At 35.1% G+C, this 26,471-nt stretch overlaps 1 protein-coding gene across 2 annotated transcripts in view; it reads right to left on the bottom strand.

The window, feature by feature from the left end:
* Positions 1 to 26,471, bottom strand: part of LOC126828350 (nuclear pore membrane glycoprotein 210) — a 398,410-nt gene that overhangs the window by 226,622 nt on the left and 145,317 nt on the right. Inside the window, exons 15-18 of one of the 2 annotated variants that reach the window (XM_050558068.2) lie at positions 23,913 to 24,055; positions 16,295 to 16,406; positions 8,390 to 8,440; positions 7,876 to 8,015 (exon numbers count right to left, since the gene is read on the bottom strand). In XM_050558068.2, coding sequence (XP_050414025.1) covers positions 7,903 to 8,015; positions 8,390 to 8,440; positions 16,295 to 16,406; positions 23,913 to 24,055 — 419 coding nt within the window. In that variant the 3' untranslated portion in view covers positions 7,876 to 7,902. Of the gene's footprint in view, positions 1 to 7,875; positions 8,016 to 8,389; positions 8,441 to 16,294; positions 16,407 to 23,912; positions 24,056 to 26,471 lie in introns of those variants that run through there. The other variant, XM_050558065.2, reaches the window with a different exon arrangement.

Here is a 26,471-nt window from a genome sequence, read left to right as displayed (position 1 = left end):
CTGTTATTTTGATCTACCTAGAGGTAAAAATGTGCTATTATGTTAATTAGTATTAAATTTCATGATCTTGCCTGGACTCAAATTTTAAACTCAAGGTAATTGAGAGAGGGTGCTACGGTGATATAATAATACGTTTTTTTAAATCGGATAAAAATTATGACCTCTATAGGGTCGACAAGCTAAAAACGCGATTTTTCGTACAATCAGGGGCAATAATTCAGGAAGTTACAGTCCGATATGCGCGAATATCGAAAGTAACCAAGATCTTTGGGTTATAAACTTACATTTCAAGTTTCAACAAAATCGGATAAAAATCCACAACCTTGATATACCATATTTTTACGCTATTTGAGAACGATGGGCGGCCCTTTTGTCAGTCAGTATTGGTCCGATCTTCACGAAATTCGAACTCAGCCATCCTTAGGGTGTAACGGTGATATACTAAAACGTTTTCTTAAATCAGATAAAAATTATGACCTCTATAGGGTCCACAAGTTAAAAATACAATTTTTCGTACAATCAGGGGCCATAATTCAGGAAGTTATGGTCCGATATGTGCGAATTTCGAAAGGAACTGAGATCTTAAGTTATAAACATATATTTCAAGTTTGAATCAATTCGGATAAAAATTGTGACCTCTACAGTGTTCACAAGTTAAAAACGTGATTTTTTGTCCAATCAAGGGCCATAATCGGTATTAATCCATGAAGTTACCGTCCGATTCATGCCAATATCGAAAGGAACCGAGATCTTAGGGTGATAAACCTATATTTCAAGTTTCATTGAAATCGGATTTAAATTGTGACCTGTAGAGTGTTCACAAACAATTGTGGACGGACGGACGTCCAGACAGGGGCGACGACAATATACGTCCACATGAAAATGTTGGCATATAAAAACGTTTCTTCCGCGAAAATCACAACTTTGAGCCTCTATAAAAAAAAATTTTCATCCGATTTTGAATCTGTAAAAAGTTTTTTGAGAGAAATGATGAGATGTACAGTGGACTCGGTCACATCCGACATCGTACGAGATCGTTACAATAATTCGGATCACACAGCGTTTCGGAATACCGAGTTTTCTCCAAAACCGGAAATACTGTAACTTCGAAAACCGGAAGTATTTTTATATTGTAGCTTCGAACATAGAAATATATACTGCTTCGAATCACCAGAATGCTATTCCCTTTATAAATGATAAACTTTTCTGTACTTTCAAAATTTTATTATATTAAATAATTAACAATAACAATGCATGCGTACAATATATTCATAAATCGTTTACATGTAATATCAATGCATGCGTACAATATATTTATAAATATCAATGCATGTAATCGTTTAAAGTAGTTTGCTTAGTTAAGATTACCGGAAGCATATCGTAAGGCGGAGTCCTGGGCAACATCTTCTAACAAATGAATTGTTGCGATCATCTTTTCGTCCTTAATCTGTGCGAAGTGTTTAATGTCGTTGAGCATGCATAGGAATTTTGAATAGGTCAAGTCTGTCATTAATCTATATTCTTCATTGTCCCCGTCTTCAGTCAATTGTCATTTATAATCTGTCGTTCTATGTCCAGTTTTTCAAGCCAATCAAAGTAAACGGCACCTGTCATCCAAGCTTTGCGATTGGCCGACCAATTGACTGGCAGGTAGATCTTGTCCACTCCCTTAAAACAACTCGGGTTCACTGCTTTACCGATCAAAGTAATCAACACAGTTTTAATCTCACCGATAATTGATTGGTGATTACTTGTTAATCTTTTCTGGCTTCACACCCATTGAGTTTTAATCTCACCGATAATTGGATGCTTCACACCCACCGTTTGAAGTACGGATTATACTGTGTCAATTCAATGGAAATTATGTGACGGGACGGCTGATTGATTTCGGAATCCGGAACATACAGAATTCGGATTTACCAGCGATTTTTTGGCTGAAGTAATAAGGAAATAAATCGGGACATGAAAATTATAGCGGATGTCACAACAATCCGGAGTGATCAGAGATCGGATGTGACAGATTCCACTGTACTTGAAAAACCAATAAAATCAAATGTATAATCATAATCTCAAAATCACCTTTTCCACCTAATAATAAACAAGCCAACACCGAGGCTGATGTCCCCCGCCGAAATCCCAAAATAAATATATGAGAGCACATATTAATAGCACATTTATTTTTTTCAAAAGTATCAAGCAATCAAATTGATTATCAACTATACACTAAGTTTCATAACTCATTGACATTTATTATTTAAAATTGGTGTTTTCTTATGGTGTCATATACAGTAAATGATTTACAGAAGTTGCAAAGCTGAAACAGGACAACCACCACAACAGGGGCGTGAAACATCGAACCGGAATCTTGCCCACGACCACGTTACCCATAGTAAACATATAATGAATCTATACTCGAAGTTTCATCACTCTCACTGAACTAAAACTAAAGTTATCGTGCCCCAAAGCATCAACCAATCAGATTGCTTATCTCTGCTTACCCAAAGCAGACAGTGTTCACCATCAAACTCCATCAAGGTATTCACCTAATGATTGCCTACACCAAGTTTGAACATTCTACCTCAATTAGAAGGAGTGTTATAGTCTCGACCATTCACATTGTTTATCTAGATTTTCTGCTTACCCTAAGCATCAACTAATCAAATTGCTTATCTCTGCTTACCCTATGCAGAAAATGCTCATCTTTGAACTCCATCAAGGCATTGACCTAATAAACACCTACACCAAGTTTAAACATTCTAGCTCAATTAGAGTTATTGTGTCCAAAAAAGTCTGACGGACAGACAGACGGATGGATGGACAGACAAATTTTAATAGGTCCTGCTTTCTTTGGAAGGCGGGGGGACAACTAAGATTGGTAGAATCAGACAAACGCCGACAATCTAAATGGGACAAAAAAAAAATGATCTTAAGTCTAAGATGACTACCAAAACCTAAGTCATACTTACCAGCATTAGTTTTTCATTTCGAATCAAGACAGACGACTTCCTTATAAATAGCTTCTGGGACATTAATTTCAGCGGTAACTGTTACTCACTAAAATGACGTATTTTCACTTTAGAATAACCAACCCCATATTTTGGTTAACAGTAAAACACTTATACATCAAATATTGTCACTGTTCAAAAAAAAGAGCTGTATATAAAAATATGCTCTGTACGTTGGCAATACGTACTGATTTTATCCGCTCTTACGGCACGTTTCGGTTAAAAATGAAATACGCAGATTCAATTTTCTATCTCAATTTTCTCCTACCCCTGATATTTGGGACTATTGCACAATGGTTTCATAAACAAGAATACCGATTTGACTCTCTATAGAAGAAGTTTTAAAAAAAATACTAGGTTGACTTTTCGAGAAAAAGTTGTATAAACATGCTGTTAATCGTAACAAAACGCTGTTTTCAATTTTCAATCTCTTTTTTGGACTACCCCTGACATATCGGACTGTAGTACAAAGGTTTCATACACAAGAATACCGATTGGGCTCTCTATAGAAGAAAATAAAAAAAATAATTTAGGTGGACTTTTTTGAGAAATACGTGTTTAAACTTATTCGAAATCGTAAAAAACCTTACATTTCAAGGTAACATAACTTTTAAATTTTTAATAGAAACTTGTCGCTTTAGTACCATTGAGTTGACAATTCACTTGGCTATCAAATGATCCAATACTTTAACTACTCAGTAAACAACCAATTGATACATCGCATTTTGCGCACAGACACCTGTTTTTCAGAATTTGGTCAAACTTTGTATGCCTTTCTTGACCACTTCCGGTGATTAGCGGATTTTCATTTATAGTTCATGGGCTAGTTTGGTCCTTCGACTTCATATTCCTGAAGTTTCAGAAAAATCATAGGCGCCGTTTTAAAAAAATAAGAACTGTACGATTTGACCAAAATGTGAAAAAAGTGAAATATCAAATATAAGTCAAATTTCAAAATTCCAAAATATAAAATTTTAGAAAATTTAGAAAATTTTCCAATTTTCACCAAAAATATGAGAGCGACAAAGTTTCTAAATTCAACTTTTTTGAACTGCTATCTGCTCAGAAATGTCTCCGGCTATCCAAAAATGTAAATATCTGAAAAATCGGTTGAGAATTAACAGAATTATCGCAGATTTTCAGTTTTCGTACACGTTAAAGATTTGACGCATTTCCACTTTGCACACAAATTTTGTTTTATATTTAGACACTAACTACCACCCAGTTTCCTGAGAGAAAATCAAACTTCAGACCTCTATCTTTTTTAGTTGCTGAGAAATAGGCAAAATGGAAAAAAATGAGCCAACAGTGAGACTGATGTCCCCCGCCGAAATATCAAAATAAATAGATGACACATACTAATTAATCGCACATTTATTTTTTTCAAAAGATTCGAGTAATCAAACTACATACTAAGTTTCATCACTCTCTATCAGATAGAATCAAGATTATCTTGTCCCAAAGCATCGACCAATGAAATTGATTAGCTCTGCTTAGCTATTTAGCTTGAAATGTTAATCATTGAAATCAGTCAAGACATTCACCTAATGAAAATCTACGTCAGGTTTAAACCTTCTACCTCAATTAAAAGCAGAGTTTTTATGTCCCAAAGTCTTGACCAATCAAATTGCTTATCGCTCCTTAGCCCAGGCAATGATATAATGAATCTATATTCATAGTTTCATCGCTCTCACTTCATTATAACCAAAGTTATCGTGCCCGTTAGGCATCAATCAATCAGATTGCTTATCTCTGCCTACCATAAGCAGACAATATTCATAATCGAACTCCATCAAGATATTCACCTAATGAATGCCTACACCAAGTTTGAACATTCTACCTCACTTAGAAGGAGAGCTATCGTGTTCCAAAGTCTCAACCAATCAAATTGCTTATTGCTCTGCTTCCCCTCAGCAGAAAATGTTCATTATCGAACTTAGTCAAGGTATTTATGTAATAAAGCTATACACCAAGTGTCCTCACTCTCACTTAATTAGAACTAATGTTATTGTGTCCCAAAGCATCAACTAATCAAATTGCTTATCTCTGCTTACCCTTTGCACAAAATGCTCAGCTTCGAACTCCATCAAGGCATTGACCTAATAAACACCTACACCAAGTTTGAACATTCTAGCTCAATTAGAAAGAGAGTCATTGTGTCCCAAAAAGTGTCTAACCAGGCTATTTCTGACACGTGCGTGTTAAATCAAAATTTGGAAAGTAAAACTGTTTTACCGTGCGATTTATCATTCAACCGTGTATTTTACGCAGGTCTTTGTATAATTAAGGACAGGTTTTTGATATGTGCTCACTATATGATAAACGTTTCTCTTGTGCTTCTTTTGTATTTTTATTTGACACCATACGCATTATATATGCTGCGTACCCTAGTCAGGCTACTTATCTATAAAATAATGAAATCAAAATGAAGTGTTTCATATTATATTCATGAACGTGATTTTCATAAGAAAAAAGGCAATACTCTGCAATTTAAACATTTTCGTAATAAAGTTAAATCTCTTATTCGTAGTAATAAAAGGAAATGTCTTGAATTATTAGTCACTGATCGCAAAAACAGTAAACAAATTTGGAAAGCCATCAATACTGCTAATTCTGAGGGTAAATCTCATGATTGTTCTTCCATTCCTGTTGCCCCTGATATTTTTAATGCTCATTTTGTTAATGTTGCAAAGTCCATTATACCTAGTCCATCAAATCATTTAGATCGTTTTACGTCTAATGTGATATCTACATTTGTATCTAATCATCTTGAAAACAATACCTTGTGTCATCTTCCCTACATATCAAAATGTGATGTATTCCAATATCTTCATTCTCTTGATACTTCCAAATCAATAGGATTAGATCAAGTTGGTCCTCATTTTCTTAAACTTGGTGCTCCAATTCTTTGTGATTCATTGACATTTATTTATAATCTTTGTATAGATAAGAATATTTTTCCGTCCACCCTTAAACAGGCTAAAGTTCTTCCATTATATAAATCAGGTCCAAAATCCCAGCCCAATAATTATCGCCCCATATCTATACTTCAAACTATTTCTAAACCCTTGGAAAAGCATATTTGTAAACACATTAATAACTTTCTCCTGGATCACGATTTACTTTATTCTCATCAGTCTGGTTTTAGGTCCAAATTTTCTTGTCATACTGCCCTTACAAATATTGCAGAAAATGTTTATTCTGCCATTAATAAAGATCAATACACTGGTTTAGTATTCTTTGATTTCCGTAAAGCCTTTGATATGGTCAATCACTCCCTGTTACATGAGAAACTAAAATTATACCAAATTTCTACCAAATTATGCACATAATTAGAATCGTACTTATCTGAGCGTTATCAATGCACTCAAATTGGTGAAACCAAGTCCTCTCTTGATCTCACAACCCATGGTGTTCTTCAAGGCTCCATTCTTGGACCACTACTATTTAATCTGTTTATTAATGACCTTCCTCTAAATTTGACAGCCCAATGTGATCTTTTTGCTGATGATACCACTGTATATTCTTCTTCTACCAATTTTGATTCTCTTAACTCTACACTTCAGTCAGAAACTGATAAAATCATACAATGGTGCAACTCCAATGACATGATCATCAATGAATCTAAAACTAAATGTATGATTATTGCTTCAAAACCTAAAATAAATTCCTTATCTACACATTTGTCCATTTCTATTAATTCTACCTTCATTGAACACGTTTCTGACTTTAAACTCTTAGGAGTATATTTTGACTCTAATCTTTCTTGGGACACTCATGTAAACCATTTATGTACTATTTTAAAACAGAAAAACTTTCAACTTAGGAAAATCAAATCATTACTTCCAACTGATGTATTAAAATTATTTTATAACGCTCACTTTCAATCACATCTTGACTACTGCTCTACCATTTGGGACTCTTGTCAAATTTCTTCTCTTAATAAACTTAAAATTATCCAAAAATTATCATTTAAAATTATATTCAACAAACCTATTATTAAATATAATTCTTCTGATTCTTCATATTCCATTCTTTCAAAATCTTTAAAACTGCCTACCATTCAACAACGTCATTTAATGAATAAATATATATTTCTGTTCAAAATATTAAACTATAAAAGTCCAAATTACTTGTGTTCCTTATTTCAATTTAAAAATACTCCTTACAACTCTATAAATCTTAAATTACAAATTCCACATCCAAATTGTACTAAATTTAAACATAGTCTTAGTTATAATGGACCAGTTTTATGGAATTCACTTCCAAATAATTTAAACTCATTACATGTTCTCTCAACTTTTAAAAAATCACTGCATAATTATATCCAAAATGTTATATAACTATTCTGTATATTTAAATTTAAACCATTATCGGTTTCTGCATTTGATGTTATTTGGAATGTAAAGAATACATTTTCATTATTCAGTTTCCTTGTATGTATAATATATGTGTATGTTTGTTTTGTCTATTGTCATTTAAGGGCAGAATTGTAAACAGGCTGCAAAGCCTAATTTTTCACCCTTTTGAAAATAAAGAACTTATTATTATTATTATTATTATTATTAATCTATCGTACGGAAAGGCGAATGCAATGTCGTCATTTATAAATACCAAGCAGTCTGAGCCCAATTTGAGTCAATCCAGCTAAAACTCATTTTTCTAGAATACAGTTCTTAAGTTGCAATTTTGATAAATTGAATGAAGATGGACAATTAGGTGTAAAAGAAATATATAGTTGATTATCATCGGCATACAAATGAAAGCTGAGACAATATCACCTAATGGTGACGTATAAAGGGTAAATAAAATCGAACAAAGAACAGAACCTTGAGGAAACCCAGATGACAAAACAGATTCAAGTGACGATTTACAATTAACTAAAAGACACTATTTTCTACCAACAACATAGCTTTCTAATAGAAAATGCAGAGCCACAAATGCAGAATTTAAGATGAAGTCTACTTAAAAGTACAGAAGGATCCACCATTTCGAAAGCAGCAGATAAATCTAATAAAATTAAAAATGTACATTTTCTATTATCTATTTCCAGTAAAATATTATTTGATACCTGGGTTCAAGCTGTTTCAGTACTGTGAAATTGTTTATAGGCACTTTGAATTGGTTCAAAACTGTAGCCTCTTATTGGCTTTCAAAAGTATGACTGGCAAGGATTATAGCTGACAAATTGATTTGTTTTAGCAATCAGCTATTTCAAACATCAAACGATTGTAGATAAAGATCTATGGATATACGGCAATAAAAATAGTACATTTCTTACGTTTTGATAAAGCCTTACCATTGTTACCTTTTAGTAGCATACACACATAAAGTAAGTCAAATTTAAGTTACCCTGATGTCAAATTTGTCCTTTAAATTCTTACCTCTTACAGTCTTCTGCTTCATTTCTAACAGGGATCCTCTTGCTGCAGATACTGGGAAAAGAAAAAATTTCTTATAAATTATGTTTAATTTATACTATAGCATGGTTTTCATGAGTAAGCAGGTTTAAACACATAGGTACTTCGTGGACCAAGGTGTTCAACATTTTCCCGAATGAAATGTGCTATAAATGACATGTAAAATTTACACGTCAGTAGTGACAGGTGTCTCAGATCAATGCACACACTGTCTCTTATATTATTAAAAGGCTGATCCCCTTGCACAAGCATAGTAGTCCTGTCTACGCAGGGATGTGATGGGGGCTGGGCTATACATGTCAATAATACTTTCAATGCTTGTTATTACATAGTAATCCAAAACCACTTTATATGGTGCAAAGACTAGCAAAAGTATGAAATAACAGTGACAAGCGGTTACCATACAAGATTATCTCACATTTTGCAATGGAGAACAGGCAAAATTAATTGGGCCCATCCTCTCATTGTCCCAATGCTTCACATCAAATTAAAAAACCAGTGGTTGCCAGGCAAAATACGCCCACATTTTGCAAGAGATGAATGGTGAACAAGCTGATTATGACAGTATTAGTATTGATAGGCCAAAAGACGTTTCGTTCGTCGATTTTGATCCTTTGACGGAGAATACCAAACTAGATGATACATGGCCGACCCCGGACATTACCGGGGCCCTATTTGATTTTGATAATGACTTTAACTTTGGCAGTCAGACTCAAGGTACTGCAGAGGAATGTAGGCCTAATGATAATACTATATCAAACGATTTTGTATGGGATTTACCCAAGTTAAAGGCACCAGAACTTGGTTCGCCTATTTCAGACTCGCTTGCTTCTTTAATTAATACTGCTTGCACCTCAATGTGTTTGACAGACACTATTGTATCAAAATATAAAATTCCGTCGAACTGTGATAAAATGGGGCCACCCCGTGGATCCAGAAATATGGAGTGAAACTGACTGAAAGGCACACAATACTGATCAAAGATTGAGAGATATCCAGGAGCTTGTGGCTATTGGGATTATTCCTTTTGTTAAATTAGCAGCCTTGTTAAAGGATCAATATTCTAACAATCCAGAGGTTAGAAGCCTTATTTCAGATTCAATCACTTTATTGGGTCAGGTTCAGTATAATATATCCTTAAGAAGAAGATATTTAATTATTACAACCTACGTTACATCCTAAGTACTTTAATTTGTGTAACCTGAATACACCGATCACTACTTTCCTTTTTGGGATGATGTTGGCAAGGAGATCAGAAAATTTGACTCTTCACTGCGTTTAAGACGTGAAAAACCTCTTTTTTATGCTGCAACTCCAAGTATCCGGGCCGTGGCAGTGCCCCTAGTCAGTCAGTCTACAACAGACCATGCCCTTTTTCGGCCTACAACAGACCACACCCTTATAACTACAGAGGTCGGACAAGACCAGGTAGAGGTGCCTTTCAGTTTCAAGATTCAAACACAAAAAACAGTTCCACCTAATACGAAAACGGTAGGTGACATTTCTAAATGTTTGGGTGAATGGAAATTGCTAACCTCTGATAATTGGATTTTAGAAACCGTTCAAGGCTGTAATGATTTTATTCAAGACCCTATCCAACATTCTATCCGAAAAGAAATTACTTTTTCCAGTGAAAAAGCAGCTATTATTGATAATGAAATTTCTGTCTTGTTAGCTAAAGGTGTCATTGTAAAGTCTGTATTGCATAAGGGAGACTTCATCTCCAATATTTTTATAGTTCCAAAACCAAATAACAAGTTTAGACCAGTGATTAATTTGCGGCAATTAAATTCTTTCATTGTTTATGAACATTTTAAACAAGAAACTTTTGATTTTGTTCTAGATCTTATTCAAAAGAATGATTTTTTAACATCCTTAGATTTGCAGGATGCTTACTATAGTGTCAAAATTAATTGTGAGTTTTTTCAATACCTTAAGTTTTTTTGGAGAAATCAACTTTATCATTTTGTAGCCCTTCCCTTTGGAATTGCCTCTGCACCTAGAGTGTTTACAAAACTTTTAAAGCCAGTCTATACTTTTTTCAGACACCAGGGCATACGGTGTACTTATTATATTGACGATTCGCTTATTATGGATAAGGATAAGGATATATGTACCAAGTTAATGGCAGATAAATTACAGTCACTTGGTTATTTGGTTAATTACAAAAAGTCAGTTTTTCAACCTGCACAAAAGCTAGTAGTAGTGTTTTTTGGCTTTATAATTGATACAGTTACTTTTAAAGTTTACTTAACAGATGAAAAAATTAATAAATTATCAAATATTGCATCTAATCTACTTAAAAAGCATCCCATAACTGTACGTCAATTAGCTTCTTCTATAGGTCTAATTGTTAATGCATTTTATGCGATTTTAGAAGCACCTCTCCATTATTGGGCTTTAGAACGAGATAAAATTATGGGGTTAGGTTCCAGTATGGACTATGATTCGGTGGTTAATTTACCAAAAGAGAGCTTGATTGAGATACAATGTTGGCTTAATAATGTCTCTGAGAAAAATGGCAAACTGATCAGACCTTGTCCAGTCCAGTTATGGATCCAGACCGATTCTAGTCTCTCTGGATGGGGTGCTTTTTGCCCAGATCTTGATTTGTTATGTAATGGTCGTTGGTCTATTCTAGAATTCAACTATCACATTAACTATTTAGAATTATTAGCTATTTTTATGTCCTTAAAATTTATAGCTTCCCTTTATGAGAATGTTCACATTGGGGTTCAGTCCGATAGCATGTCCGCTGTCACCTATGTGAACAACATGGGAGGTATGGTGTTTAAACCTATGGATGACTTAGCAAGAACTCTGTGGGAATGGTGTATAGATAGAAATATATTTGTATCTGCCTCCTTTATACCAGGGGTTTTGAATGTTTCTGCAGATTTTGCATCAAGAAATTTCTCTGATTCAACAGAGCTCCATTTTTGATAGAATTTGTTCAGCCTACTTTACACCAAACATTGATCTCTTTGCATCAAGTCTCAATTGTCAACTTGATAATTTTGCAACCAGGTTTCCTCAACCCAGGGCCTTGTTTACCAATGCTTTTTCAGTATCATGGAGCGATCTACAGCCATATATATTTCCTCCTTTTCGGATTATTAGTCAGGTTATTAATAAGATTTTGGAGGATAAGGTTCAGAGAGCCATTTTAATTATACCACACTGGCCATCACAGGCCTGGTTTCCTCAACTAATGTCTTGTATTGTTTCTCATCCTATCAGGTTACCACGTCATATAGATCTGCTGACATTAAGTCACAGTGGTCAGCTTCACCCTCGGGCGAAATCTATGGATCTTGTTGCAACTATGATATCAGCCAATTCTTGCGCAGTAGAGGACTACCACAGCAAGCTATTACCACAATCATTGAATCCTGGCGACCCGGTAGTCGCAAACAATACGATTTGGCCTGGAAAAGGTTCAACCTTTGGTGTTCTTTATGGACGATTAATCCCATTCAAACAACTGACGTAAACGTAGTATCATATCTTAATTTTCTAAAAAAACATTGGGAAATCAAACAGTGTTATTAATAGCATAGGTCAATGTTGTTAGAGACACTTAAATTGGTTGGGTAGGAATGGTGTCATAATTCAGTGTTAGTTTCTAGATTTATGAAAGGACTCTCAAATAAGTGTCCACCTAGGCCACGTTATGAATTTACATGGGATGTTCCTGTGGTTGTATGAACTTTTTCCTTTGGAAACGCTTAATCTTAAAATGCTAACTTTGAAAACTGGTGCTTTGTTGTCATTATCCACTGCGCACAGGGTGCAGTCCTTAAAACTGATGAATTTGGATAATATGGTGATACACAAGGACAAGATAGTCTTTGCGTTTACCGATTTTTTGAAAACTATTAAGCAAGGAAAGCCTACAGTGTTGGAAGTAAAACACTTTAACAAAGAGGAACTTTGTGCCATGCATACGTTACTTTTTTACTTGGAAAAGACTAAGTTGTTACAGAAAAGTAATCAAGTGTTCATTTCGTACTGTTCGTTTAATCATGTTTCAGATGACACTTTGTCGCGTTGGCTAAAAGAAAGTCTAAAACTTTCAGGAATAGACACTAATATTTTTAAGGGACATTTCTTCCGTTCAGCCTCAACTTCAGCAGTCTGGAAGGCTGGCTGTCCTGTTGCAGAGATATTAAGAACGGCAGATTGGTCATCAGTCAAGAATTTTACGAAATTTTATTTACGCGGTTCCACGGCATTACCAACACCAAAAAGGAACTTTGTTGATGCAGTATTTAGCACGCATCTGAAGACATGACATGTAGCATTATTAAATAAAATGGGATTTTTCATTGTTGTTCTTTTTTAAATGGAGTTTTGTTGTTCTCCTTGGGCATACCAGTGTGCACGAACTAGGAAAGGGGTCAAGGGTCAACATGTGACTTTTATAGTTGACTTTAAAGGAGCGTCTCTTACATACAACTGGATGTCATATGCTAAGTGAATACATGCTCAGCCTCCGGCCATACTCCAATATTGCCCCTCATCCATCATAATAACACTCGGATGAGGGGTCCATTTTTCTTCACTCGCTGCAGGACGACCGATCATTCCTCATGCATAATAATTGGCATGGTTGTAAAGCGGAGCCTTAAAGTTGTATTTCATGAATTAACATCTACACTTTTGATAGGTTTGCTATGAAATGAAATATGACATCGCAAAAAACACCAAAAATGACTTTTTCAAGGCGTTGAAAAACCTTTCTTCCGCGAAAAAGTGAAAAATTGCAACTTTGAGCCTTCATAAAAAAAATAATTTTCATCCGATTTTGAATCTGTAAAAAGTTTTGGGAGAAGAATGATGAGATCTACTTGAAAAACTAATAAAATCAATCTCAAAATCACCTTTTCCACCTAGTGTCCACAACCTTGATATACCATATATTTACACTATTTGTGACCATGTATATCAAAGTGAGTCGGAATATGCAAAATCTAATTTTGGACTAGAGACAAAATAAGTGAAAATATTGATATTACTCAAAATTGAGATTTTCACAAAAATGAGTTTATAAATATACTATCTATCGACACAAAAGATCAAAATAGCAATAAAAGATTTTAGAACACCTTTATTTGAACGTTTTGTAAGAGTACCGTATTCTTAAATCTCTCCTATTTGTTAAAATTCTAGGCGAAATTAGTTATTTTTCTCCGCTCGCTGCGGGACGACCGGTCATTCCTCTCGCATAATAATTGGCATGGTTGTAAAGTGGAGAATGTCTAGTTTACAAATATGATCAAATTAATGTCCATGAATTGATTTTGAAAGGATACAATCGAGTTTGAAACCCCCTAAAAAATATAAGCCACCCTCGGTTGTTGCTGCGCTGTCCACAAAACTCGTTTGCTGATTGGCCCAGACACCGAGTGAAAAGCATTATGGTTACGTGGCTGACTCGAGCGGGTGATAAATATTTGGTTTTGGCAATAATGTCTTGGGTGCCTACATGCGATTCACTCTCATAAGTGGCAGAAAAAAATTAATTCTGATCGTATATAGATTGCTGTTGAGTGTTAATCCAAACCACGTGGCTTATTATGTAAATTAATCGACATGCGGGTGGGTGTCATTGAGTAATATTAATCAACTGTCACAGGTCAATGATAAAGCCGTCGACAACTCCTCATTTACTCCGAATAATTAATCCAAGCAGTGATTATCTGATATCTCATATCATCTTTAAAAAAATAATTTAAAGCTTATAGGCCTTAAATGGAAATAAAAAAAATGGCCAATAATTTTCTTTTCGAAGAGAATTATATTGATATATGAATTCACTTTACTGTCGCTTCTTCATACGGCATGCAAAGTAAGGAATGCATCTTGGATATTATTGTTTAAAATTCTCTTATCACCATGGGTCGAAAAAATGAGAACGACCAACGAGCTGAATTGCCATTGTTAAATTACATCAAAGCCAGAATGCACGAAAGTGAACGTAAGTATTTCTTGACTATGAAATTGACATTTCTATAGGGACTCATATTTTGATACCGTTAACATAACAATAGACCTATCATACACGCAAAATCTTATTTTAATTCACGTGTTAAATGAACACGCGTACAGCTGTGGCGGCTTCTTTGATGATTATCCAATCAACAATCTTAATCTCCTGACCACTAGCTGGCACTAGGGTGCTAATTAATTGATGAGATTAACTGTTAATCTCACCAACGTTATAATATATATGCCCCATGTGTTATGGATGTTTCGTCGTGAAAGGAGTGCATTTACTACAATTTTCGTGGTCAGCACCCTTGAAATCCTAAATAAAAAAACTATTAAACGACAAAATAGCAAATAAATGGCGGAAATCGTCGGATAGAATTTTTACTACGATTTTCGTCTTCAGCACCCCTGAAAACGGCAAAACAGCAAATAAATGGCCTGGTTGCTATGGGATTTTGTTTTGGAACATACCAAATCTTTGACTTGCTTTTTCTCAAAACTTACTTTTGTGAGTTGGGTAGCTTCGAATGGACAGAGCTCAGTCAATTTTTGCCCGTTTCAAACAAACTATACATCGAATTGAAGGTAATGAGTTGGAGAATGTGAAAATAACAATAACTCAATTTTTTAAATTTCCTCACTATGACTCAGTATGCCATGGGGGGTCACATTTCTGTGCGAGAGGCGCCCATTTTGTCTGGCAGTTTTGGTCCGATTTGCACTGTTCGAACTCAACTATCATAAGGGTTTAACAGTGATATATTCATAGTTTTTTTTTAAATCGAATAAAAATTGTTACTTCTAGAGGGCCCACAATCTATAAACACGATTTTTCGTACAATCAGGGGCCCTAATTCAAGAAGTTACAATCCGATATATGCCAATATCGAAAGGAACCAAGACCTATATTTTAAGTTTCGTCAAAACTGAATAAAAATTGTTAGCTGTAGAGTGTCCACAAACAAATTATGGACGGCCAGAGGCGACAACAATGTACATCCACATGAAAATGTGGGCGTATAAAAATAACGAGGTGCACATACTTTTTAGGTGCGTGAATTTGAAACAGGTACGGGTCGGCAGTAGTCAGCATGCTTTCGTTCTATTGTAATCACGCTATTTTACCGAGATTTCGCCAAATAGTTTGGATGCAGCTATGGCGGGTGTGACACCAGGCAGGGTAAGCTTACTCTTCCGGACACCTGTTACCACTGTTTGTCGTGTATTACACTATTTTGCCTATACCGCTTTTTTAGGACTTCGAATATTGTCTAATGGTTTGGATTGTTCGTACTTGGTTTTATTTTATTTATTACGACAATTTTGTAATTTTGTAGGAATATTCGAACATAAATTCGAATACTGCACAGGAATTCAATATGAAATAAACCGAGGTGCACCTATTTTTTTTATTACGTACGAATTTGAATATTTTGTTGACACGTGACTTTTAATTGTGGTCTTAAATAATGATAACAGTTATGCCCCTGTTTTTTCGGTAAAAATGTACGTCTGGAAAAAGTTTGATTTAGCAACACTGCTGTAAACAGACGACTTCTTTGGTTGATTTACCGTTTTGTCAGGATTTTTTCTCAGTATAGTTGTCATTGATACAATGATGCCATGAACAGCCAACGGCTAAGCTTCATTAGATGAAGTGGTAGTTCCTGAATGTTTTTCACTAGATGTGGATTAGTTTTGTCACTTAATATAGTGTAAATTTGAATCACTTTTTGAGTTGGCTTCACTTTCTGTTTTTCCTCTTGCATGGTCTTTTTAATTCTTATGGTAATGAATAGTGCTAATATGAGGCTAACTAAATTTGCATACCATAATAGTCATATATGTGACCACCCATGTTTTGACTATACTCACATTCTTGAAAATATTTGGAGGAATCCAAGATCCAAGGTTGGGGTCCACCATTGAAAATGACATCTTTAGATGAAGATACAGACACAACAGTTTCTACTTTGGGATCAACAGGCTGAAAAAACAAGGTATAATTTATATATCAATTTCTACTGGTTATGCGTTCAAAACATAAAGATAGCAGTGCGATACGTGAAAATACGCCCAGGCAGCATACCTGGAAATAACTGGTCGGACACGGACAATGTCCAATCGAATTCCACGACTTGTCAGGTGAAACTTCCAAACAGTCTGTCATTTGTCTGAGGAAAAAATTATTGGTAGATTTTCGTTGTTTTCGGAAAATAAAAGTATGGTAGACTGCTACCTTTCGTGAATTTCTAACTTTATTTGCTATCGTACATGTAGCTCTACATTCTATAACTTGCATGTCACAACCCACAATCGGAAAATGCACATACAAGTCTATTAATCCACAGTATTACTTTTTTATCTGAACCAGCGGCTGCCAGGCAGGGTACGCCCACATTTTCGAGAGATGGATAGAGAACAAGCTAAAAATAAAGTGATTTTTCGTACAATCAGGGGCCATAATTCAGGAAGTTATGGTTCGATATGCACGAATATCGAAAGGAACCGAGATCTTTGGGTTATGAACTTACATTTCAAGTTTAAACAAAATCGGATAAAAAATTGTGACCTCTTTAGGGTCCACAACCTTGAAATACCATATTTTTACCCTTTTTGAGAACGAAGGGCGGCCATTTTGTCTGTCAGTTTTTGGCCGATTTTCACGGTGATATAATAATACGTTTTTTTAAATTGGATAAAAATTATGACCTCTATAGGGTCCACAAGCTAAAAATGTGACTTTTCGTACAATCAGGGGCCATAATTCAGGAAGTTACGGTCCGATATGCCCAAATATCGAAAAGAACCGAGATCTTAGGGTTATAAATTTACATTTCAAGTTTCATCAAAATAGGATTAAAACAGCTTTAACCCGGGTTTCAAATGATATTTTAATGGAATTTTAATGTACATTTTTAATTTTATTAGATTTATCTGCTGCTTTCGACACGGTGGACCCTTCCATTCTTCTACGTAGACTTCAATTTAAATTCGGTATTTGTGGCTCTGCATTAAATCTTTTAGAGAGCTATCTTGTGGGTAGAAAACAGTGTATTTTAGTTAAATGCAAATCGTCGTCCGAATTGACCATCTACGCATGTTTTCACCTGTTTGTCACTAGTTTATAGCATGATGAAGTATTTATATCTCAATAAATAAAACACGTATTCCCCCAAGTCATCTGACCTAATTCTACCGAAACGTCACATGCTGGGAATGGAATGGAGATGCACACGGCTCGTTGACTGGTTTATTTAATCATTTAAAAAGTTCAAAACAATTTCCAGAAATAACGGCTATGAATAATTTATTGGAAAATATGATCAAATCAAATAATTAGGTCGTTAAAATATATCATATAAATTAATATAATATAATTTTTAGCGTAAATAAAGACGTGACGTTAGAAAGGAATTCCAGGGGACGTTACATGTCCGCCGCACGAAGTTCATGTAATATAATGTCATGCACATGTCATGTGTGAAATCGTCTTTTGATAATCAAATTAGGCTACAGTATTACGGATATTTATAATAATCGGAATTCAACACCTCAACGGCGAAGTATTCATTTAAAACGCAAGTTTGGTACCATGATAGTTATATTTGGTAGAATTTACGTGGATACGGATTATAGAATTGCACGAATCTATAAAAATAGTTTAAATAGCGAAAATAGTCGTCTGCTAGTGCTATTTTTAAACAATAACGGTGCAGTAGGCTTGTATAACCAGTCATGCTAGTTACATCGCGCTGATGTGACCAGTTAAAAGAGTCTAAATATCAGATAACTCTGCGCATCAAATAAGAAATCGAAAGTAATATATTTCCTCGAATACGAACGTTATATTTAGATGTCAATTATACGAGGTCAGTTTGACACGAGTCAAAATAATTTATTCAAATTATGAGGTTAAAAGCAACAAATAAAATCGCTTTTACCAATTTAGATTATCTTTATTTACAAGAAAATGGAGGTGGGCGGAAATCTGCTTCTAGATATTTTTGCCGGGCGGACAATATTGGTGCCGGGCGGTGCCGCCCGTTAATTGTAATAGTAGGCACATCCCTGCCCTCTATACGTCACCATTAGGAGATATTGTCAGAAAATATGGTCTCAGCTTTCATTTGTAGGCCGATGATACTCAATTATATATTTCATTTACACCTAATTGTCCATCTTCTTTCAATTTATCAAAATTTCAACTTGACTTGAGAACTGTATTAGTGAAATTAGAAAATGGATGTCAAAGAACTTTCTAAAATTGAATGATGATAAAACAGAATATTTGTTATTAGGCTCAAGGCATCAATTAAGTAAATCTGCACAAGATAACCCCCCTGTTGTAATTGGTAATTATGTTATATCTTCATCTTATTCTGCTCATAATATTGGCGCTATCTTTGATAGTTTTATGCTTATGGGAGCTCAAGTAAATAATATTTGTAAATTGTGCTATTTTAATATTAGAAATATAGGTAAAATACGTAAATGTGTAACTGTAGAGGCCACTAAGTCACTTGTTAATTCTCTGGTCACTTCTCGATTAGATAACTTTAATTCACTTTTAGTTGGTTTACCTTTAAAGCTTATAGATAAATTACAAAAAGTACAGAATACTGCGGCTAGACTTGTTACTTAAACTCCTGTTTTATATAATTTACACTGGTTACCTGTTAAATATCGAATTGATTTTAAGATTTTATTACTTACTTTTAAATGTTTAAATAATTTAGCTCCTGTTTACCTCTCAGATCTTTTAGAACTTTATACACCCGGCCGAACATTACGTACATCAGATAAACTACTTTTAAAGCCCAAAACTGTTCAACTAGTCTCTTATGGTCAGTGCTCTCTTAGTTATCAAGCACCTGTTTTATCTAAGAGAGCACCTGTTTTATGTAATAATCTACCATTTAGTTTAAGATGTTGTACATCTCTATATTCTTTTAAAATACAACTTAAAACACATTTATTTAATCAGGCTTTTAACTGACTCTGTATACAATCGTTAACATGCCCATAATCTTGTTGTCTATGTGTGATTTACATTGTCACTTTGTAAAGTGCCCCTGAACATGTTATATGAAAGAGTGCACTATAAATATGCTGTAATAATAATAATAATAATAATACTAAATTTCGAGATGTCATTTTTTTTACCTTCCGTATATAAATCGAAACGGAGTATCAGACGAATGTCGGACTTTGCTGAAAAATGTACCAACGTATGACCCGAAAAATACGGTAATTTTGGGGGAGTTTGAAACAGATCGGCAGCAGTCGGCACGCTGCCATTCTATAGTATTACGATGTCATGTAATTTTGTAGGAATATTATTGACATAAATTTGAATACCGTACAGGAGGTGCACCTATTTTATTTTACATATGAATTTGAATATATTTTGTTGACATTCTTTTATTGACGATTCTTAATTGTGTTTTGGAAACGTCTGCTTAAATTACGATAAGAGTTATGCCCCTTTATTTTCAGGAAAAAATGTCTGACAAGAAATTTTTTGAAATCCCTTCACTGGTCTCAACCAATCAAATTGTTTATCACTCTGATTACCCTCAGCAAAAAATGTCCATTATCGAACTTAGTCAAGGTATTCATGTAATAAAGCTATACACCAAGTGTCCTCACTCTCACATAATTAGAACTAAAGTTATCGTGTCCCAAAGCACCAAACAATCAAACTGCTTATCTCTGCTTACCTTAAGCAGAAAATTCTCATCTTCGAACTCCATCAAGGCATTCACCAGGCATCGATATTTCTGCGCACATGCGCATGGCGTGCGCAGGCACATTTGCTTTAAAAAAACTTTTTTGCAGGCACATTTTTAAAGATGTAGCCACGCCGGGCCACGCCTGCGCCCGGCACAATTTTTTGACGCCCAGCACAAAGAAAAAATCGAAGAAAGCCGCCCAGTCGTATTTAAACCCCTTCGTCCTTCTCTGTACACAAACTAGGCGCTCGAAATTTACCACGGCAATTCAACAGCAAAGCCATGGTAAAAGCTGACATACGCAAACCATGTCTGTCACGGCATAATTTATTTTTGTGTGCCGTAGTAGACCCTATCATCCCAAATTAGTTTAAAGAAAGATGTCTTGGTATTTTGTTTATTTATACTTAGAAGATGTGTAGGCCTAGGTCTATTCATTTTACAATTATTCTACGGTCTTTATATTTGTTTATTTGCCGTAAATAGGTCAACCAGACCAATTTACGGCACTCCAATGTTAAAGGTTTGAATGTCGTAATTGTCCAACACGTGCCTGCAAATTTTCACAATGTTTCTTATTTTATTTCTTACCTGTGTTGACCGTGGATTTGCTACGGCCCGAGAGTAGGACTAGGAGGACGATGAGAGCTTTCTCAGTTTCTGCCTGACCTGATTCTCATTTCACCGTAATAATAATAATAATATTCGTGAGACACGTACAACAACTTTACAAACAAGTCAAATAATACAACGTGTTTTAATTATCAATATCTACCTGTTGTCATAATTCGTTGTACTCAAATAAAATACAAACACCGTTTTAATTTTTAATCTCAAAGTAATAAATTAATATTTGAAAAAAAAAAAACAAATACCGAAAGGTCCCCAACTTATCTATCCAGAGAAACAGAGTGGGGCGGGACAATTTTATGCTCGATCGGGTGGTGTCAAAAAGTTTTTAGATCTCTCTATCATTGATGAAAATTAAGTGAATTTGGTAAAATTTGAATATATAAATGGAAATTTGATTTGCACTGAACCAAATGCAAAAGGCAGCAGATGCTCTGAACACCAAGAAGGGTTTAATTTTCATAAAAGACCACGCCCCACTCCCAGTATGACCCTGCAGGCACATTTTCAAGTGTGTGCGCAGGCACACTCAACTTTTATAGAGCCCTGGCATTCACCTAATAGACACCTACGCCAATGAGAGTTATTGTGTTCCAAAGTCTCGACCAATCAAATTGCTTATCACTCTGCTTACCCTGAACAGAAAATGCTCATTATCGAACTTAATCAAGGTATTGATGTAATGAAACTATACACCAAGTTTCATCACTCTCACTTAATTAGAGAGAGAGAGAGAGAGAGAGAGAGAGAGAGAGAGAAATGGGGCTTAAGGTCCACTTGACACAAACTAGGTCATTTCGGGACTAACATATGGTTTAATTTTATTTCAATATTTCGCTTGCGCGTAGGGAGTGGGAGGAAACCGGAGGACCCGGAGAAAACCCACGAGGTTGGACAGGCGACCCTACTCCTTGTCAAATACAACCGGGGATTCGAAACCACACCAGTTGACTCAAAGACAGGCCTTATGATACAGCGCGCACGTGCTAACCATTCGGCCATCCAAATCCCCTGCACTTAAAGATACATTATGGGAGATTCGATAACGAGTTGGCAGTTCTCATTATAATAATTAAAGATAGGTTGCCAGGCAACAAAACATACGCCCACAGCAGCTAAATCGTCCGAGCGGTCGTCAAGGGTTGTCGCATATTTATTCTTTTGTAGGTAATTTGGGGCCTTTACAAGACAGTTCCATACAGATCAGATTATAAATTTTGTCGTTTGAGGGTTTACAATGTTCTACAAACTGAAACAAGGGTCTCAACTCTGGAAGTAATCTACAGAAATTGTTGAAATTTGACATGCTTTTTCGTTTTACTAATTTACAGCATTAACTAGGTTGAACAAAGTGAAACAAGGGCCATAACTCAAGAAGTAATTATTGTAAATTGCTGAAATTCAATAGGCTTCGTGGTGTTACTAATCTATATGATGCATATAAATTTCATACAGATTGGCTAATAACTCTCGAGGTCATTAACAAAAATTGCTGAAATTCGATAGGCTTTTACGTTTCACTAATTTAAATAATGCATATAAATTTCACAAAGATCGGATGATAATTTTGACATTAGAACATTCACAAGGTACAACAAATGAAACAAGGGCCATAACTCTAGACGTAATAATTGAAGTGACGCATATAAATTTCATACAGATCAGCAGATAACTTTAGATGTTAGAGTGTTCACAAGGTGCAACAAAGTGAAACAAGGGCCATAACTGTAGAAGTAATAAACGGAAATTGCTGAAATTCAATAGGATTCTTCTTTTTACTAATTCAAACATATCAATTTCATACAGATCGGCAGATAACTTTTGATGTTAGAGCATTCACAATGTGCAACAAATGAAACAAGGGCCATAACTCTAGAAGTAATTAACGAAAATTGCTGAAATTCAACAGGCTTCCTTGTTTCACTAATTTAAATAATACATATACGTCCACATTTCAATGTGGGCGTACAAAAAGGAACAAAGATTTTAGAGTGTGTAATGGTGATATATTCACACGTTTTGTTTTTTTTAAATCGGATAAAAATTGTGACCTCTACAGGGACCACAAGCTAAAAATGTGATTTTTTGTTCAATCAAGGGCCATAATTCAGGAAGTTACGATCCGATATGCGCGAATATCGAAACGAACCAATATCTTTGGGTTATAAACATGTATTTAAAGTTTCATCAAAATCGGATCAAAATTGTGGCCTCTAGAGGGTCCACAACTTTGATATACCAGATGTTTACACTATTTGCGAACGAGGGGCGGCCATTTTGTCTGGCAGTTTTGGTCCGATTTTCATGAAATTCAAATTCGGACATTCTTACGGTGTAACGATGATATATTGGAACGTTTTTTTAAACGCAATTTTTCGTACAATCAGGGGCCATAATTCAGGAAGTTACGATTCGATATAAAAGCTTCTATAAGTACTGTTTGGCATTCAGTTCCAACCCTCTTTTTTTCCTCAAAAAAAAGGTCTAGCACAGGCAGTGGATTTACGTCTAGTATTGAAAGGGTTAAGTTTCATCAAAATCAGATGACAATTGTGACCTCCAGAGTGTCCACAAGCTAAAAACATGCTTTTTCGTACAATCAGGGGCCATAATTCATGAAGTTTGGATCCGATACATGTAATATCAGATAAGAATTGTGACCTGTAGAGTGTCTACAAACAAATTGTGGATGAACAGACAGACGGGTGCCCGGATGGACAGGGGCGACGACAAAATACACCACATGAAAATGTCGGTGTATAAAAATATTGCAGGCTAGCGTTGACATCGAGATTTGATTATGGTATGGATAAGTTAATTATAATTAATAATTTAGATATCATTTCAGGCCTAAAGAAAGACCTGCCCTAGGCAGTTTCAGCTTTTGCATAATGTATGTTTAAGACTTGCTCTAAAATGACAAATATGAGGGGTCTAAGGCTTTCAGAAATAATATTAATCTGACATATGACCAGATGAAAATGTGGGCGTATGAAAATGGCTCAGTCTGATGATATACACCCAATAATTCTATCTAATTCAGCCCAAAACTGCTTCTGTTTTGCTGCTATCACTAGTATGTGTAATATTTACTTGTTTAATCTATAATATCATTTTTATTAACTTACGTGCAAAGGGTTAAATGCAGCAATAGTTACAGAAGCTGTGAGTTGAATTTTATCATATTCATAAATCGCTGTTACTTCTGTGTGTCCTTGATGTAAGGCCTTTACATTGATTGACATGCAGCCTTTAGCAAATTTAGATAGACCTGTGTGAAAGCAGTTAAATGAAAAATACTAATATAATTAAAACATAGACAGTCAGGTAAAAAAAAAAAAAGGTTTCAAATCCATCTTTGTTCTCCCGGGGGAAAAATATTCAATTGAAAAATTTGTCCTGTATTTTACAGTGTTCAGAAAGTTTCCTCAGAATTATTATTTGGCATTTATAACCAGAAGCCGAAGGCACGCTATTCACAACAACACTTTGTGCTGTGCCCTTCCTTTGAAATATGAAGAGTAGCGGAAAGATAGGTTGCCAGGCAACGAAACATACCCCACAGTAGGTGAATCGTTAGAGCGGTCGACAAGGGTTGTGGCATATTTATTCTTTGTAGTTTTAGGTAATACTAATAGGGGGCATTTACAAGAAAATTTCATACAGATCAGTTCGTTTGAGGATTAAATAGGTTCTACAAAGTCAAACAAGGGCCTTAACTCTTGAAGTAATTTACAGACTCTGTTGAAAGTCGACAGACCTATTCATTTTACTAATTTAAATAATGCATATAAACTTCATACAGATCAGATGATAACTTTCGTGTGTTCACAAGTTACAACAAATTAAAACAAGGGTGATAACTCTCAAAGTAATTGACAGAAATTCAATCAAACTGCACGCAGCGATCCATCTACGTCATACGTCATTATGATCACTGTCCCAATTAACCGCCATTTAAAACGCTCACATGATCATTTTGGGGCGGGACTTATTGACTGGACTACAGCTTTGTGTACACAACAGAGTAAAAATAACCCGAGCACGCACGTTTTTTATGTAAACACAATTCTTTCGCAAAATGTCAACTTCTGCCAATCCGGTAAAAGCGATATATAATATGTACTAGTGGGTAATATTGCCATTGTAAACTGTCTTTAGAGTTTCAATCTGTTTATCTTTTAAAACAAGGTTAGATACTCCTAAATTTTTCTTCGCAAACAAAACCGCCTCTGTGAAATTATCTTTTATGGGCATCGCCATATTGAATAATTAGAAGACTATTTTGTGATTCGGCTTTGATTAGTTTGACATCTTTCATACACTCAGCAGCTAAATAAACATATTTAATTTCATTCAATATGACAATAGAAGAGAAATAAATATTTCGAAAAATTACTAAAAGCATACTTAGTGTTTTCGACTAAAATCGTTGATGTAGGAATTAAAATGTCGGGTAATTAGCACTATACGACTGGTACCGTGGAATCTCGGGTAAATAGCGTTATTATCTAATCTATGTAGAATTATTCATAAATACCATTGAATTTGGCCTAATAGCATTCAATTTGTCCTTCTATACAACTTAAATCTCAACATGCAATTTTGATTACCAAGCGTTAATTAACTAGTGTTTAGTTTGTCGACATGTGTGTAATTATAAGCGTCCCGCTTAATTTTCACGACTATTCAATAATTAGTTGGACCGTTCAATTTCCCGAATTGTGATTAAAATTAGTCAAGGTGTCCAATTACGCCAGGTATTCAATTCTGTTGCCCATCATTTAATTTCACATGCGTTGTTCAGATTTTAACAAAATGTTTATATTGAAGGAGTTGTAATATAGTAATGCTGCCGTGAAAACGTGTACATGTATAATGTACAGGCCGGTTTGAATAACAACAAAATGACTTCGGTAATCTCGGGAAAACATTTACCGCCATTCTGTATCGGTTAGGATTTTTTTCTAACGCACTTTATGCATATAACGTCGGCCAAAATGTATGCAACAATGAACAACTTACAATTTTTTATACAACGTATCATTGCATCTTCGTCCATAACTTAGATGTAATCCATCAATTATTGGCTGCTATAAAATCCAAACTTTAAATTATATATGTCATACCATGAGCTTGCAGCTTCAGTTAATCTAAATCAATCATTCATAGAGCACTCAATCCACTCCACGGGACGCTTAACGGTAAGTCACGTGGTCAGAAATGCGCCAATATTGGGACTATATTCTTAGTCTGTCTGTGTTAATCGGCGACAAATCTCCGCTGTGACAATATACATCTACTTTAAATGTCGCCCAATTCATTCCAAAATTTTTTTGGCCGTAAACCGTAGTAAACGTTGCTCTAATACAACAAACGAGTGACACCAACTGCTAAATAATCCCCTTCGACTCTAAGCACGCGCTATCGTCTAAAACAATTACCGTAACTACTTGTCTACGGCCGACATATTACGATGTGTTTAGTTGTTGGTCATCGTTCAGTTTTGCTGCCAAATGTGTATTTTGCCTCACGATGTTGATATACTGTAATAAGTGTTAGTTTTAGTACTGACTTGTTGCGATACGGTGAAATATTATTTTTCAGGATTCATACGACAGCAGGTATCTGTAATGCCTGTCAATATCCGGTGATTATTTTTCAAGATCACTACGGTGAAACAGATG

The sequence above is a fragment of the Patella vulgata genome, chromosome 7, assembly GCF_932274485.2.
Source record: "Patella vulgata chromosome 7, xgPatVulg1.2, whole genome shotgun sequence".
Lineage (NCBI taxonomy): Eukaryota > Metazoa > Mollusca > Gastropoda > Patellidae > Patella > Patella vulgata.
The sequence above is the reverse complement of the archived record's forward strand: the minus strand, read 5'-3'. Positions and strand labels throughout refer to the sequence as shown.